General features: G+C 40.0%; 1 protein-coding gene across 1 annotated transcript; it reads right to left on the bottom strand.

Moving 5' to 3' along the window:
* Positions 1–446: 446 nt before the first annotated feature.
* ano11 (anoctamin 11) lies at positions 447–16,716 on the bottom strand. The gene is made up of 23 exons (XM_087833773.1): positions 16,320–16,716; positions 15,736–15,862; positions 15,444–15,637; positions 15,224–15,331; positions 14,779–14,915; positions 14,649–14,706; positions 14,454–14,564; positions 14,209–14,374; positions 13,265–13,355; positions 11,239–11,335; positions 11,010–11,153; positions 10,569–10,706; positions 9,364–9,462; positions 7,971–8,073; positions 6,017–6,128; positions 5,859–5,913; positions 5,676–5,773; positions 3,971–4,107; positions 3,612–3,817; positions 3,389–3,525; positions 3,012–3,102; positions 2,420–2,603; positions 447–980 (listed from the first exon to the last, which is right to left on the bottom strand). The coding sequence occupies exons 1-23, from the start codon at positions 16,449–16,451 to the stop codon at positions 949–951; spliced, it is 2,757 nt and encodes a 918-aa protein (XP_087689899.1). The 5' UTR covers positions 16,452–16,716; the 3' UTR covers positions 447–948.
* Between the last annotated feature and the right edge of the window lie 907 nt (positions 16,717–17,623).

Genomic DNA, 17,623 nt, shown 5'->3' with positions numbered 1-17,623 from the left:
TGATGATAATGCAGTCAGTGAACAATGCCAGCTTTGTGAAAATGAGGGGCAAAAACCCCCAAAGCACTGTTGACTCTGTTGATCTTGTTGTAACAGTTTGTCCAAGAAAGGTGAACTTTGACCTCAAGTCAGCATTCGTCATAAGGATAATAACCATACAGATTAAAGAGGCAGTCTGCCGAGCTCACACATAAAAGTCTGTTTTCTTTCCATGAGTGGCACTACTGATCCTGTGCACTCCTTTGTTTGAAGCCTTCTGTCCCTTCAGAGGAGTTTTATAAAGCCCCCCCCAAAAAATATTCATGATGAGCTTTTGCAGAGTCAAGGTGTAATCCGACTTCATTACATTTCAGGTCCTCTGGGTATCCCAACAGTAACTCCAAGAAAAACACTGCAAATTGGAATTTGGATTTCAAACTGTGCTGTCAATACAACATTTGGCATCATTTAAATAGTTCATGTTGTTAGACTTTGAAGTCAATCTGAGGCTGCGTGGGATACACACACAGTACTGCAAGTAAGTCCCACACCTGCGTGGAGTCAGGTAGCATTAACAGTGCATGCTGCAGCTAGTGGAAGCCAATCAACATACTAATTTTCCCTACATACGTTGCTTAATTATTTAGCAATACATAGATTTATGCTTTATAAATTCATGCCCTTTGCTCCAGTAAAGAAATATCAGACTCTGATAATGTTGCAATATCCATGAGATTGAAAAAAAAAATCCCAAACATGTTGGAGAAATGTCCATATGAAGAAGGTGGGCGGGCCAAAGCACACCTGCTTATCACGTATCTGTGCAGATGAATATGTATTAGTGATATGAAAACCAATCCCAAGACAGTATTCCACTTTCTTGGGAAAATTTCACTTATCCAAGATACAAAGGAAAGTCTCATATTCCACCAGCGTTCAGTCCCACTGCTTCTTTTCCACAGAGGAATCTTAACTCATGTTTCCAAGGGACGTGTCACTTCCTTCAGAGGAGGCAATGGCAGAAGTAACGGGAAAAAAGCAGAAAGACAAGAAAAAGAGTTAGCTGTAACAGACTGACTACAATAAGAGGTACAGAGGAGGAAAAGGCTGACACAGATACTTTTGCTGCAGCGATCACATCAGGTAACTACAACACTAAATAAACTGGTTACACAATGCAAATATGCACATTAAATTCACACAGTGTTGATCTAACTAAGTTCTAAATTAAACTAAACAAAATGTGACTTTAGGGGAGTTAGAGGATATAAAAATCCCACAATGCCACCTGCTGTAATCAAGTTTTCAGACTCCAATCCAAAACCTTTGCATCCCAAATACAATGAAACCACATGGAGTAGTAGTATTAGTAATTAGTATTAGTTAGTAATGTTGAGGAAAGAGCTAGCTATTAACTTGGATTAGCAAATAAAATAAGCAGCTTCAAAACAGAGACTAACTAATGTGATATGGAGATAAATAATCACCATAACAGCGAGCAACTCTGGGCCCACTGACTTCTTACAGATGTTTTGCTGACTTACATGTACTACATTATAACTTTTGATTAAACAACAAAAGAAAATCGGCTTAAAAATATAAATTAATACCAATATTTCTGAACTGAAATCATGACATTCTTTGTAGGAATGCCATTCACTTACCTGTTCTGTACTTACCTGTCCTCATCCAGCAACATTCACAACATGAGACACATGACAACAGCGTGGGCCAGAACAAAGGGGACACACACACATACAGGTGAGGATGAATATACACACTATGACAGTCTATACCCCACAATCATCGCTCGCTCCCCGTGGGCAGAATATGAAATTTGACATGTGACGTGTTAAGCTGCTTAGTTTTGCTGAACATAATGATTTTTCATTTTATTTAAAGTCCAACCTGAACAGAAGTGCTGATGGATGAAATAACCCATGCCAACACACATCAGGTCACAAAGACTGGCGATGCAATCAAGCGACATATTTGGCACTGATCCCACATAGGTTACCCATTATGATCATGCTGTACGCAGCGAGTTTATGACAGCCAGTATAGCCGCAGGTGCTTTGCAGGTGGGTGGGTGAGCTCTTAAAAGCCTTTCAATTGTGGAATTTATAGTGTGAATCAGCCGTGTCAGAGACAGTGACAGGTTTGACAGTGCATGGATCACCTACGTGGAAACACACTGCAGAGGATTTGTTTATCGTGCAGCTGACAAGGAAGCACGGTAACATTTTATTAGAAACTTCTAATAGAAAAGACTTGTTTTTATTTTTTTTCTGCTCTCAGACACAAAAATTTGTATCCAAAAGATGATTTAATTGAGTTTAATATGAACATATTTACCTGGTCATTGTTAACTAGATTTTCTTTATATGGAGAAGTGTGTGCTGCATGACCTTGTGTGTGTGCGTCCCATGTTCTTACTGACCTGGGCTGGAGGTGCCTGGAGTGGCAGCGGTGGCCGCTCGGGCTCGACTCACCAACAGGGCCTCCTGGTTTTCAGCCAGAGCTTGCTTAGCCAGGTAGCGCTCCCTCTTCATCTTCAGCTCCAGAGACTCGGGAACATCGGGTACAATCCAGTCAATGGCTCGCAGCACGAAGAACACCACGTGCTGGTGACAGTAAGAACAACAGCAAGAACAGTATGAACAATCTCCACATCAGAAATTGTCATTAAATTTAAGCAAACAGACAGCTGATCTTCAAGCATGAAAATGGAAAAACAGTACTTGTAGTTTTATTTTCCACATAATTTGTACAACTGGTGAATCATTTCTTCTCTCTCAGGTGAGCATTAACAAATAACTGTGAGGAAACGGCAGAGAGGAGGTAGATAAAGAGGCAATAAAAAGTGATGCAGATGGAAACAAAACAGTAAAAGAGGACTAAATCATTAGAATTTGTCCAAACAAGCAGAACTGGCATAGAGGTGTCAGTGAAAAGGCAATACTAAACAAAGGTAAAACCACTAAAACAGGCAAAATGAAGTAAATAGAGATGCTAGGAAGCTTCCGTCATACCTCAAATGCAATAATAAAGCCAAGTCTGACTGCCAGGAGCTCCCAGTAAAACAGTGTGTAGTTTCCATTGTTGTCTCTGAATGCTTTGTATCTGGAAAACCCCCACAAACATAATTTGTTACAAAGTTACAACAAGAAATATTTGTAATACTTGGTGTGTATAATATACAGCAGCAGCACATGAAAAGAACAGTCTTAATATTCAGTAATATCACCCACTGTTGGCCAAGGCTATGACATAAACACACTTAACTTAAATGTTAAGAAACGTAAATGTTGCTTAGCAACACCAAAGTAACCATATATGAGAAGTTGAACTTGACACATAAGATGAAGGAATAAAAAGGAGCATAAAAAGAAAGATCAAAGCAGCATACCTGCACATAGGGTACTCTGTGTAGTTGAGTGGGGCGTAAGCCAGGGTGAAGTTAACGTATCCGTTGAGATCATTGTCAAATTTGTACTGATACAGCAGGCGAGGTAAAAAATCTGAAGTGAACGCTATTAGGAAAGCCTGAAAAAGAATAAAAGATAATAAATGTTCTTTTTTTTCTCATATTGCTATGTAGTCTGACAATAATGTATCAGACATGAACTCACATTGGCAATGACAGACATGTGTGACAAAGCTTCCAGTATGTTAAACCACACTCCGATGTTTTGTGCACGTTCAGCCACCGGCCGGCGGTACTCGCACACAAACTTGTGTGCATCCAAACGAATCTCCACCCAGTTGTTAAGGAGGGCGAAGAGCGGAGCGAGGGGGAACGCCGCCACAAAGATAGTAATGAACCCAAACTGGAGCACTGCAGCACATGAAATTAAAATTAGATAATTAATCTTCGCATTTTTTCATCAAAATGGATATTATCTATGTGTGAATTTTTAGTTGAACTGAACTGGCGATCCGGTTGAATGCAGTGATATTAAAGTCTCTAAATCCAGATATGGATACTCACCCATCTCCAGGTACTCTTCGAACAGGCCCTCACACTCAACCAGCTGGTAATCCTCTTCCCAGCGCCGAGGCTCATGGGATGCCTTGCCACCCAGCACTTTTGCCAGAGCTCTCTTCTGGCGCCAGGCCTTCACTTTACTGTTAGGGAAGAAAAAGACATTTTCGGTTTAATTCAGTTTTATTTATAAAGGCACACATTCGCCTCAAGGTGCTTTATACTCTAAGGTTAAAACAAAAACTCTATTCAAAAGAAACCACAACAACAGGCAACCCCTGTGAGCAAACATTTGGCAACAGAGGGAAGGAAAAACTCCCTTTTAACAGGAAGACACTTCCAGCAGGCTCAGGGAGGAGCAGCCATCTGCCGCGACCACTTGGGGGTGATGGCATGGGAGAAGACAGCAGAAACAGGAGAAAAGAGATAACTATGGGAGAAAGTGCCAGAGTTTAATAACGGCTAATGACTAAATAGACACGTGGTGCAAAACCATGCAGAGAGTAAAAAGGAGTGAAGAGGGAGTGCCCCAGCAGCCTGGGCCTATTGGAGCATAACTCCAGGGTCACCTGATCATTTGATGGAATCAGGATAAGGATTTATGTTAGTATGCATTGTAACATGCAATGGCAAAAATGACAGAAACAGCACATTTAGAGGATGTTCATTACATCACAGATATGACACAGGACTATTTTTTGTAGCTGAACAGCAATCATTGTTCCCCAATAACCACCATAGACTTTCAGTTGGAATTAGTTAACCAAACCTATTTTCTATCACTGGAAGCATTTGTTGCTGATGTAGTGGCTGCAATCCCCTCTCATCTTTTACAACACATGCCGCCCCACCACTGAGTGGGGAAAAGTGCTTGTTTTCTTTATGCAGTCATCTTTGTCTGTTTCACTGCAGCAGCACAAGACCAAATTTCCAGCATCATCCCCTCGGCCACTCCACATTTATGATTCATCACTAACATCAGTTAACACAGTCCACGACTGCCCCTCTTTGGCCCACTGTAAGCGCTGGCTTGTGTTTGGCTTCTCTGCGTGTAAATCTCATTTCATTCAGCCTGTTTCTGACAGTTCTGTAACAAATGTTGGCTCCTGTTTCTGCCCATTTATTTTTCATGTATAGCAATAATTTCTGTCATCATATCTGTGATTTGTTTATGTGCTACAAAGTAAAAGAGCTGGATCCTCAAGAGTGATGATTACATAATTTTGCCAGAGGTTTTAAGTGTATTTACTGAACTGCTCCTCTGCTGCCCTTATTTTACACTTACTGTCTGCAGTAAGTCTTAAACAGTCACACACAGCTGATGGTGCAGAGGCACATGGATGAGATTTACTGCACTAAACAGCTGGAACTGCAGAACAATATGACACAGCTCAGCTACTTTTATGCATCTCCCACATCTGTACCAGTTTCAGCTTTTCAGTTGTATTTGACAGTCACTGCACTTATTTCTCATGTGTTTGAATCTAATTTGTTTAATTATTATTTTATTACAGAAAAAATTTACTCCTGTCTGTTTGAAAGAAATTTTTGCCCTGATAAACCACGAAAGCTTTTAAATAAATAATAAAGGATGTAAATGAAAGAAGAATAAAGGATGTTTAAATATGCCGGAGATTGACAACATTTTTCTATAAAAACATAAAACATATACATAAAAAACCCCATAAAAGCTAAAAGTGTAGCAACGTACGGTAGGATGAACTCCTGAATGTTGTTGATGAGCTGTTTTCCCACCATTATGATGAAAAGTTGTTGAGCCAATTCAATGAGACAACCCCCGGCACCACACTGTAACGCAAAGACACACAGACATGACACTATGGGGGCATCATTTTCACATGCTGGTACGTTACAAGCTCTCTAAATCACTCACGTCTTCATTTCTCATCCCGAACAAGGTCCCGTAGTTGGTAGGGTAACCCACAAACCTAATCACAGAGAGATCAGTGGCACCTTAAATACTTTCTTTGTCTCAGTGTCTTCATCTTTTCATGATTGTCCTGTGTGTCTGTTGTGACTCGTGTGTCTCACCTTCCTTTAAAGAAAGCCACATAAAAGGGAGACGAGTAGAAGTTGACAAACTGGAAGATGAACACCTTGAAGATGAAAGCGTTGTCATACTGGGTTTGTGTTCTGTGCATCTCTGCAACACATCGCACAAAAACACAGAGTTAAAGACATCGAGACAATGTTGCCTTTGTTTTCACTTAGACAGTTTAAATGACTTCAAAGTGATTTTTATATAGATAACAAAATATTATGATAACTGGTTTACAGGTAGTCAAAACTAAGAAAAAAGGGAAACCACAGTGTAAACTATTTTATTTAGATGAATTTGGTGTGTTTTTTTGTTTTGCTTTTTTTATAACAATCAAGAATCAGCAGCAAAAATGATCGTCTATCATACTTTCTTGACTGAAATGAGATAATTCTACAAATACTCTGCTGGATACATCATCAACAATCCTACAGATATTCATATTAAACAGTGGCTGAACTATTTAAACATCAAGATTAACAGTTACAATTTTTTTGGAGGGGTTAAACATGTACACTAAAATTTTTACAACAATATGATTGCATAAATATGCACATCCTTAGCTATTTAAAGCCTGACCCATGAAATAATTGTCAGAAAATTATTATTTATTTGTTCTTATTTATTGCCTAAAAAAATAAGCTTTTGCACACTGATCATGTGAACATCTCAAGAACTCATGAAAACTCATGTATCAAATATGGTACACTGTGAGTTAAAGGGTTAAACTAACAACTTTGTTGAAGCACCTTTTCAGTTTATTACAGCAGTCAGTCTTTTTGGTTAGTTGTTAGCATGGCACGTCTTCATTATTTGCCCTTCTCTTCTCTGTAAAAACACTTTTTCAGATTATGGCGCCATCTTTTGAGCACAGTCCTCTTCAGGTCACTCCACAGTTTTTCAGCAGGATCTGAATCTGTACTCAGGCTGGCTCATTTTTTGGTGAATCAGTTATTTTGATGATCTGGATATATGCAGCTGGTTGCTGCTGTTGTGCTACAAGGTCCAAATCCTCTTGATCTTCAGTTTTCTAGCAGATGCCTGAAGGGTTTTTTTTGTGAAAAATGATTGCTATTTTAGTACAGTTCATAAATCCTCCCAGCTTGACTAAACCCCTACTGTAGTTCCAGATGAAGAAAAACAGCCCCAAAGCACGATGTTATCACTACCATGCTTCATTGCAGGAACAGTTTTTCTCTGGTGATGTGAACTTCTGTTTTTGTGTCAAACATATCTCAAGGAATCGCTGCTAAAACCTTCAACTTTGGCCTCATCAGATCATGACACAAAACCTACATGCTTGTGGACGCTCTGATGTATGTATATTGTGTGTGTTTAACTTGAGATTGTTGTCACATGTAGTACACAACCAATTCTTGCCAGAAATTCCTGCAGCTCGTTTAATGTTGCTGTAAACCTCCCTGGCCAGTTATCTTCTTGTCTTTCCATCAGTTCTGGCAGTAATTGTATTTTTTCTTTTCATCTATTTTCAGCAATGAGATCAGTTTGATGTGTTTGTAAGTTATTTGCAGATCACAAATTTTGTTGTAAGATGCCACAAGGTACACATCAGGAAAACCCTACAAAAACAGCTGAACTTCATTTGATTTTAATGAGTCACTTTAACTGATGACTAATGTTTAATATGAATTCACATGTGATTAATCTTATCCCTAATTATAAGAAGGCGTGCAGACGTGTCCAACCACATTGTTTTAGGTTGTGTGTGTAGACATTTTATGTCCTCTGTATCTGTACTTTACAGTCCCATAATTCTGCAACATGATGCAGCTACTTTGACAGAAACAATAACCATAAGGATCCAACTGAAGAGATTCACCTGCTCTGGAGAAGTCTGAGCTTTTAGTTAGTGGCAATCAAGTACAAAGCTGATAACAATATACACCACAGAGGTTTGAGGTGTGTGAGAGCAGCATTGATTCTTACCCCATTTAGTGAGCTGCTCAGCTAATGCGGTGTAGACCTGGCCCATCAGCAGTATGAGCCCCAGATTTACAATACTGCTGGAGATGTTGGCTATGGTCCCTGCCTGGGGGAGGAAATTACATGCATGAATGTTTGTATGATAAATAAAATGCAGTGATTTGCAAAATCCTTTAAACATGTACAAATATATTTAATTGAAAACAGTACCAACACAACACAACTCAAATGTTGAAACAGAGAAATACTTTGATCTTTTTTGACCATGTGAACTCAATTTGATGGCAGTAAAAGTTGGGAGAATGGCAAAAAAAATTGTGTAAAGTTACTATTACACTAGAGAAAACAGTGCAGGGGGACTGCTGTGCAACCAAAATCAATATGATTATGTTATAAGGGTGAACTATTGGAAACTGCAGGGGCACTGTGTGTGTGTGTGTGTGTGTGTGTGTGTGTGTGTATTCCTGAGGACTGACACTCATGTGGAGTACAGGTTTTATCCAGAGAGTTGCTTTATTAGAAACCAGAAGTGGTAAAAGTACAGAGATTCTTCATTTAAGTAGAAGTACTGATACTCGGTCGGTCCCAGAGAGTGCAAAACATTTAACACACTCATTCGCCAACCACCAGTTTTTACTGGTCCCACTAAGGCTGCCATCCTATTTTAACTGTAGTGTGACTGAGCCCTACGCTGAAGACCCAGAAAACAAATTAGGGTTGATTATCAACAAGCCAGTAACACTGAGCTGTTTCTTGGTATAATGTAAATATGAGAAGTTGGCTGCAGATCATATGTGTTACATAATATGATAAAAAGTGTCAGCATAAATTTCTGTACACAGTGGACAAAGAAGAAAACCAAGACTGAATGGTCATGATCGTTGGGCCTTCAAGCAGCACTTTCAGTGATCACAGTTTGTTGCTGATTCCACAAATATAACTTATGACTGGAGCCTATCACATCTGTCACAGGACAAAGGGTGGGGCTACTCCCTGGAAAGGGAGCCAGTCAACCACAGGGCTTAAACAGAGAAACAGACAACCATTCACACTCACTTCCACACCTATGGCCAATTTTATATTCACCAGTTAACCTATCATGCATGTCTTTGGACTACGGGATGAAGCCAGAGTACCCAGAGAGAACCCACACAGTATGGGGATGTATGGGTCTGGGGCCTCCATACAGAAAGTCCCCAAATGGCCAGTGGATTCCACCACCACTGCACCACTGTGATGCCCAAAAAAACGAAAATGTTATATTAAAATGTGATTGTGATCATTTTTAATCATTTAATAATTGCATTCTCTTCTTATTAACAGTTTTCTTTTTGGAAAAAGCTCCATTGTGTTTGTAGCATTTCTTTGTGCAAAGCATGAAACAGCTGTAACGTACCTCTGTCCGCAGCACAGGGCTCCCAGAATGAAATATCACCACACTGATGATACCACGGCACACGACCACCGTCACCAGGAAGATCATCACCACACACAGCTGAGAGAAGAGGGCAAAAAGCACACCTGTAGCTGCGACATGATATGCTGCACACAGCCAGAGGCACACAAAGGTCTGCTATCATCATCAACACCGTGCAGCATAATATAAGACCAAGAAGTCAACAGTCCAGCATCTTCATTGTCAGACAACATATTTTGGATGTGGCTCTCATGATGCTCATCATAAAACTGATCCATATCTCTTACATCCTGACTGACATCTTTCAGAGCACAAACAACGTTTTTAAAAGTCGGCTTTAATTGAATGTGCTAGACATGCATATGCTTTCCTAAGTCAGTAGCATTTAGTAGTAGGATGTTTCTAAAGATTGGCAAGCAAGCAAGAGCTTCCAACAAGAGCTTGGATCAGGTATTATTCCCATAAAATTTAGTAACAGCTGAATCATTTTTTCCATGATATTCATTTCTTTGTCTAATAGTGAATTCTATTCCTTTCAGTTTCGGGAAATTAACTTGCAGACATTTTCATTCCTTATATCGAAATTCACAACTATCACAACATCACTATGTTTCCAGCAAAATCCTTCTACTGAACAGGGAAGAGAATTAGAATTTTAAAACATTTCCATCTCTAATCCCATCATCAAAAGAAGGGTGTGTGAAAAATGATCCTCAGATCTGCATCTACAAAGAAGTGAATCTTGGACACAGCATAAAGTGCGTGGATGAGATGATGGGATCATATCTGGCCCTGTAGGCATGTGACCTGGATTCATTATTAAAAAAGGGTTCAGTTAACAATGCAGGATTTACTGGAATGGCACAAAGGTGTTAACCCCACCTCTATTTCTCAACACAATCACAAAAGGAAAAGCTCAAGAGAAACCGAGACTCCTTACTGAAACCACGTGCAATGAGATTAATGATGAGAAAAGGAGAAAGTCTGTTGTTCGGGAGCGGATCTGGATCTGTTGTATTAGAACGACATTTTACAGTGTGACAATAATAGTGCTAATTAAACCGTTTAAGAACCCGACTAAACATAATGCATAGTGTTAAAATGCACCTCGAGTATTTCTGTTACTGAAGTGCAAAAACAACAAAACAGCAGTACAGTATGTAAAATATTTTAAATAGCCTCACCATCATTATGATAACCATGGAGCCAGTGAACATGCGAGACAGCCTGGTTTTTTCAGGAAAGTATGGCTCTTTGACCCCAGTCACTGGATTTTGCTCCATAGTAGGAGCCATGGCTGCAAACTCCGGCCGAGGACGCTCCTTAAAGAAAACAGTGACCATCATCACTGGACACACTCTTCACCAGCTTTGTCTGGTTCACAGATTGGTCTGTAACTTTAGTCTTTGCTCTGTTGTTTACCTTGTTTACTCTGTACAAAACTGAAACTTCCGTGTGTAAAGGTTAAAATAAAATATAAAAAAAAAATAGAATCTCTGTGCAAACAAGCGCAACCAGTCATGATGCCCATTATTGTATTCCTGGATCTATAATCGTGACAGACCTAAGAGCTCTAAACCGAATAAGACCAGTATGATCACACTCATACTGAAAGCAACCAATACCTCCTCTTCATGGAAGTCCATACAGTCCCAGTGATGTGCCAGAGTGGCCATTTTTCTCTTCCAGTACTCCAGAAAGGTTACAGCCCAGAATGACATGAACACACTGAAAAACACTGTACCTGGATGGTCAAATAAGTATCCCAGCTGCAACAGAGAAAGGTACAACCGTTAGGTTCAAGTCTTTTTTTTTGCAGAGTCAGCGATTTGTTCACCACGAAAAGCTTGGTACCTTCGTCAAGGTGCAGATCTCAGACATGTTCCAGGCCTTACATGTTTTGCAGAGTGGACACATGGTATAGCTAGCTCCACTGTTACAGATTTCCTCCCTGTTGACAGACACACTGACACAGATTAGTTACACCTGAGATAACACTAATTACAGGTTTTAAAGCAACACGTATTTGGCCTCACATAACTGTGAGGTTCAAATAATGATCAGTGTGGGAGCTAAGGGATTGGGAGAATTAACTCTAATGGATGTAAAGGCTGCACATATACCTATTACGTACTGCTTCCAGGGAACAGATAAGCGGTGTGGAAAGCATTCTCCTAACCTCCTGCCGGGAAACAAAGCTACTGCTCTTTCCTTTATTACAGTTATAGAGTGAGTTACTGAAACCCTGACTGCACATGGGATCAGCTACAAATAAAGCCTGGACTGACAGCGAGATCTATTTCCTCCTCTTCTTTTTTTTTTAATAGAAGGATTATTCTGCACTAATTGTCCATTAGAGATGGCTGCTTTTTCTTGTTGCCACAGACTCTCTTTCCTAGGATATCGACTTATCCCTAAGAAATGAAGCCAGAAAAAGGTAAACAGTTACAGAGGCAATATTACTGTACATAATCTAAGCTACACTTACACTGAGAAGAAAAACCAGAAAGGAGAGCCAACTCTTAATAAATAATGTATGACAAACTGGCACAGACATCCCACATGTAGATGATCTAGTTGTGAAGTGAGTCTTTATGCAGAGTGCGCTCTGCTTTGAAATATTTGAATCTAAAGTTGTGCTTGTTTGAGAGAGTCTGTAAGTGGAGTTTAATTTCCAGGAAACTCTGGCAGCCCTTAAAACAAAAGCTATAACTCACTTATTTGCTTTCTTTCTAAGGAGATATCAATGCTAATCTCATGTGTGTACATTAAGTACAGCGCTGAACTTTGGCTCTTATGTTGGACATCAGTAAGGTTTTTGCTATACGTTTCTGAACAGGCACAACGGCACCAATTTCAGCAGCTTCACTGAAACAATAAGACTCTAAGAAGCCACTGCAGCCAGCAGCTGGCTGACAATGGTTAGTCCCGTTTATTTTTATTATGAGCCAGGTGGGTGTGCATTAAATTCAGCTGAATCACTATCAATAGTGATACATGTCAGTGCATAAGTATGTTTAATGTTTAATTAAACATAATGTCTGGTTACCATCTGAAACTCCATTGAGGGATCGGGGGGCTGGGTGATCAATAGTTGCCCGATGATTGCATTGGATTTTTTCACATTTGGCAACCGTTTCAATCACAAGGCTATTGCACCTGGTTGGAGGCAACTTGTCTCCAAACAATCGCGGTCTGACTCGGTCTGATCTGAGTCTCAGACAGACTGGCAAATGTTTACAAATAAAGTTATAAATGCAGACAGATTGCCAACATGCTGCAATCAGTTTGAGTGAGCCTGCACTGATTAATGCAACTCGTCCGGGTCATATTCCTAAATAAAAGCAAGGTTGTTGAATGACTATAATATTTTGCAGTGAAATCACCATCCTGCAACAACTATGTCACTATTAGCAGAGAAATTTCTGATTCAAATCTATAACAATCTTACTGGACTCACAGACTGCATGTATCTGTCAACTTGACCTCATTCATTTGCAAACAAACAAATCAAAGCAGATTGATGGCAGACTGACTCCACCTTATTACTGTTTTATGGCGATAAAACAGTTCTGACACACCAAAGCTGGTTTGAGGTTGGCATAACTTTGTGTGAGGGGTTTCCTGTTTGTTTGATTTTTATGTTATACATTATTAAAGACAAGATCTAAGTTTTTGTGTCTATTAAAACGGTGGTTGCTTCACTTGTGTTTGAACTGCCTGCTTAAGCAGACCACTGTGTGCAACAACTATACCACACTACCTTATCTAAGTGAGTGCAGTCACACGTGACTAGCCATGTCTGTAATGCGACATTTCATTTAAATTATTTTGTGTTACACAATAAAACACATGCTATGTATACATGATGCAGACTCACGCTGGTGTGTTGGTACCCATGGACATCACTCCAGACACAAAGACCAGAGTCCCGACCACTGCTGCCGGCAGCAGCCAGGCTGTGTAGAAACCTGCAGAGACAAGCTCCATTAGACTGCAGCTCTCAGCTGATGCAAGACGGATGTTCGATTTCAGCTGCAGTGATGACTTTCATCCTGACAATAATGGTTTCAAGCTCAGGTATAGCCCCTTTGCATATACTGCACTCTCCTCTTAACAGAGATTCATAAAAGAATTTCACTGCTAAAAAAAGGAGTTTCCACTTGTACCTTTATGTGAAAAAAGAAAGAAAGAAAAAAGTAATAGATGCAATTCACTGTGGAGTCAGTGCCAGGAGGCTGTAGCTTAGATTGCTGTATCATACAGTATGTTTATTTATGTGAGCACTCTGCTTATTGTCCTGTATTAGTTTTGATCCATTTCTAATCATTTTAAATGATTCTGGCGTGAAATACAGACTCCACGTATTTCCCATTTATTAAAATGAACAGCGGGTTTTTTTCTAAATAGAGAAATCTTTGGCCCCCATCAGACTCAAATCAAATTACCAAAATTGTAATAAAATTATAGTTAGCTACTAAATTTAAATTGATTTCAACCAAATAATCTGCAAAAACTGCTTTAGTTTGTGCTTCAAGGTAATAAAATTACTGAAATATCAATAGAACGCTTATGTTGAGCAGTTAATTAAACTCAAATTACTTGTCGACAGGGAGAAAACCTGAACAGTTGCACAGATATTTATAATGTTTTCATTTTAGCAATAATGACAAAATCGAAATATTTAATTAACATTACTAGTTATTGTGATACCTTCTGGTCTGGATTCAGTAATCCTCCTGGATTTAGGAAGGAGTGGGCTTTTTATCTGTAAAAAAATGAGCCAAATTTTTTTGAACAACAGAAATAAGAATATATATTTACCCAGCCAGGCAAAGTAGAGTGCAATCTTCTCTCCAAAGTACTCCCTGATATGGTCCAGTGGTTGATACTTGTACCATTTGCACCAGCGGGCCCAGTAGTAGTAGAGAACCTGCCTCTGGTTCAGCTCGTCAGGTCGGACCTCGTGCTTTGGAAGCTGAAAGGGCCCCTAAAGAGAAAAAACATGCTGCTAATGAGAAAGAGAAAACGACACATTTCAGTGTACAGAACAGCTAAAAATAACTCACCTCGTGCAGCGGGAAAGCTGCTGTGTACGCCCCTTCATTTAACAGTCTGTCCACTCCGACTTCAGCCTTCTTCCTTTTCCCATATGCTGTCCTGGCAAGAATCTCGTAGACCTGAAAGAAAACTCTCAGTCTGTTAGTTCAAATATACATCCGATACATTCAGTATACTGCTATTGTCACACTTGTGTTACTTACAACACGGTGCCTCTGCGTATTTGTGAAATATGTATCGTGATCTTCCCAGCCAAGGAATCTGAAGAAAGGCGTACATTCAGCAAAACACGCAGCAGTGATCTGATCCAACAGTTTGCAGAAGTTAACCCACCTGCTCATCTTTGACTTGCGAAAGGCACATGTGTAATAGTCCAGAGGCCTGTTAGGCACAGACTCCGTCATTACGTTAGGTATGCATAGTTTACTCAGTACCCGAGCAGATGTGTTGAGGTCTAGATGCTGCTGTGCCTGGGACACAAACACAGATACAGGTGACCTCCTTCTATTACTGTAGAACAGCATAAGATGCACATTTTTGGTTCTGAGTGAAAAGTTACGACAGGTTTTCATTTTCTTCAGAGATAATCAGAAAATGTTCGCATGATTAAAGAGAAAAGTGAGATAGCAAAGACTTTATCTGGTAAACATCAGTGTGTTCTTTCCTATTAAGTTGTCCTTGTTTATTCCCCAAATTAGTATTATTATCAACTGGGTTTAACGTCACGTAACAAATAACTTTAAATTGAACTTACCTAGAAATAAACAGCTGTACTTACTTGCAGTGGAGCTCTAAGGCAAAGCTCCTCAGCATAACACACCAACACATCCCAGGGGGCGCTAATTTTGAGAAAGTGTATGGTCTTCTTTTCATTTGCAGTTTCCTCCTACAAGTAAAGAGGCAACAAAGAAGATGTTAATCAACAAGTCAGGAAAAATAATGAACAGATTTAACAATTTAATAATAAGATGAATAATCTTTAATCTTGTCCACAACACCTTTTCCATGACCAAGCCAACACTCTCCAGGTTCTGAACAAACTTCTCTCTCCACTGAGCCAGTTGTGCTTTCCTTCGTTCGGACCTGCTGCTCTCCTCAGTGGGAACGGCTTCCCTCTCCTCACTGGTAGCCATATTTGTCCCTTTCCCTCGCCGCTTCCTCCGTGAACGAATCTCCCACACCAGCACGAAGTCTGCACCCCAGACCGGAGGAGTGAAAGGTTAAATGAACGAATGACTCTGTCTACCTACCACTGAGCAGATGAAACCTCATGCAAAGCGAGCGGCCTACCAATCTTAGTTCTCCCGTCTCTGAAGTAATTCCCCAACTGTGGCACTGGTTGCTTACTTCTTGTAGTAGACTGCATATAAATGGGATCATCGCCATCCATATCTCCATCAGCAGCTGCAGCTGAAAGCTGACAGTTGAGCCACCATTAATATATCATGAAACTCTGTAAAGAGACAGCAGCTCACGAAAACTCTGCTCACTTTTCTGCATTTGAACCTTTTCGCTCGGTGTATGAATGTTTAATTGGCTTTGAGGAGAGGTTTAATTCTTGTGCTAGTACATGCCTCCACTTTGCAGTAATAAGACCAGAAAGGTGAGCCGAAAACAATCTTTCAGTGCAGTAAAGTCATGCCTGACCATTACCCATTATCAGTGTCCTTACAGTACCTTGTGTTCATGTTTATATTACATGAAGGGTAAAACCCCTCAAGACTCACTGCCACATCTCTGAGAAATCAGTGAGGCCAAAAGGGAACAGAATAATGAATAACTGCTGTGTGAAAGTGATGTGATTTTATAGATTTATGTGAGCTGAAGAGATATCACGCTGCAGTATTGTAGGAAATAAGTAAAGCAGAGCTTACATATCGTGGGGGGATAAAGCTCCCATTCTGCAGGCTCCCATAGCACTCTGTGCTTTGTGCTTCAGCCCTAGTATCCAGATCCAGGAGGACCTCTCTGTCTCCCTTCAGCCGCTCTGAGCTCTTCCTCAACATGATAAAAAAAAAATAAAAGCTCCTGTGACTTGAAACAAACACTATGCCTTCACATGAAATCTGTACTGAAGGAATTCAAAGATAACTTCAGCCAGGCTGAAGGTAAGAGATGCAAAAAAAAGCCTTAAAAAAATCTGGATACTGGTCTTTGCTATAGTGAAAAACAAGCTGCTGCTGCTGAAGTCTGCATTTGTAGCAATCTACGCTTCCCTTGTCCTCGTTCTGCTTTTTATCTCTGCATCCATCAGGCTCCTCTGCTCCACTGCAAGAGCCGTGGATACCGTAATGGATCTAGCACGCAGGCAACACCGCGCACAGTGCTGTGCTGCATCTCAGCAGGGAAATGCACATTTTCACCTCGTAAATAATGTAACAGTTAGTGAATGGCAGTCCAAGCTCTTATGTGCTATAATAATATAATTATATGGACATAACGCACTGTGAGAGGATTCTTCTCTTTGAAGTCAATGTGTATTCCTTCATCCACGCAAGCTGTTTCATATACTTCACTGAACTGGTTTGAAATTCTGCAGATAATTAACATATATTACAGGAGGATGAAGCAAAGCACCACCCCCACGTGATCTTCTCAAAGCGCAGAACAAACTGTGCGCACTTAAAAATGCTGTTGGTTTATACTCAGAGTCCAGAAGCCCCACATGTACCAGGAGGTTTTTTTTAGCTAAAAAGTGATGTTTCTGTGTGGTTTTTATGTGTAATAACTTTGCTAATAATGGTAAAAATACTGTAGTCAACAGGATGAATGAAGAGGTTATATATAAAATAAATAAATAAATAAATAAATAAATAAATTATTGTCAATGAGACTTTTTTAGCTGGATAAATAAAGGATATATAAAACTAAGTCACTTTTTGGCACACCACCTCCAGCAGCCTTCCTGCTTTTCATGCTGTTTGCAGTGCTGCAGTCAGAGCAGAGTCGAACCTGTGAGACATGTATGAAGGAATAACACAACACATACAGTAACCAGAGTCGTGCTGTCAAAGGGAAACTCTATTATAAAAACAATGATGACATCACAAGTATCTTTGAGTGGATTTTAATGCAATGCCGGAGCCAACACTGGCAAGTTTGAAAGATGCTTTAGAGCAGTGGTCTTGAACTCCAGGCCTTGGAGGCCGGTGTCCTGCAGGTTTTAGATCTCACCCTG

This window comes from Neolamprologus brichardi, chromosome 20 (genome assembly GCF_056152115.1).
Source record: "Neolamprologus brichardi isolate AB-2024 chromosome 20, ASM5615211v1, whole genome shotgun sequence".
NCBI lineage: Eukaryota > Metazoa > Chordata > Actinopteri > Cichliformes > Cichlidae > Neolamprologus > Neolamprologus brichardi.
Note: the sequence above shows the minus strand (reverse complement) of the source record. Positions and strands in the feature narration are given on the sequence as shown.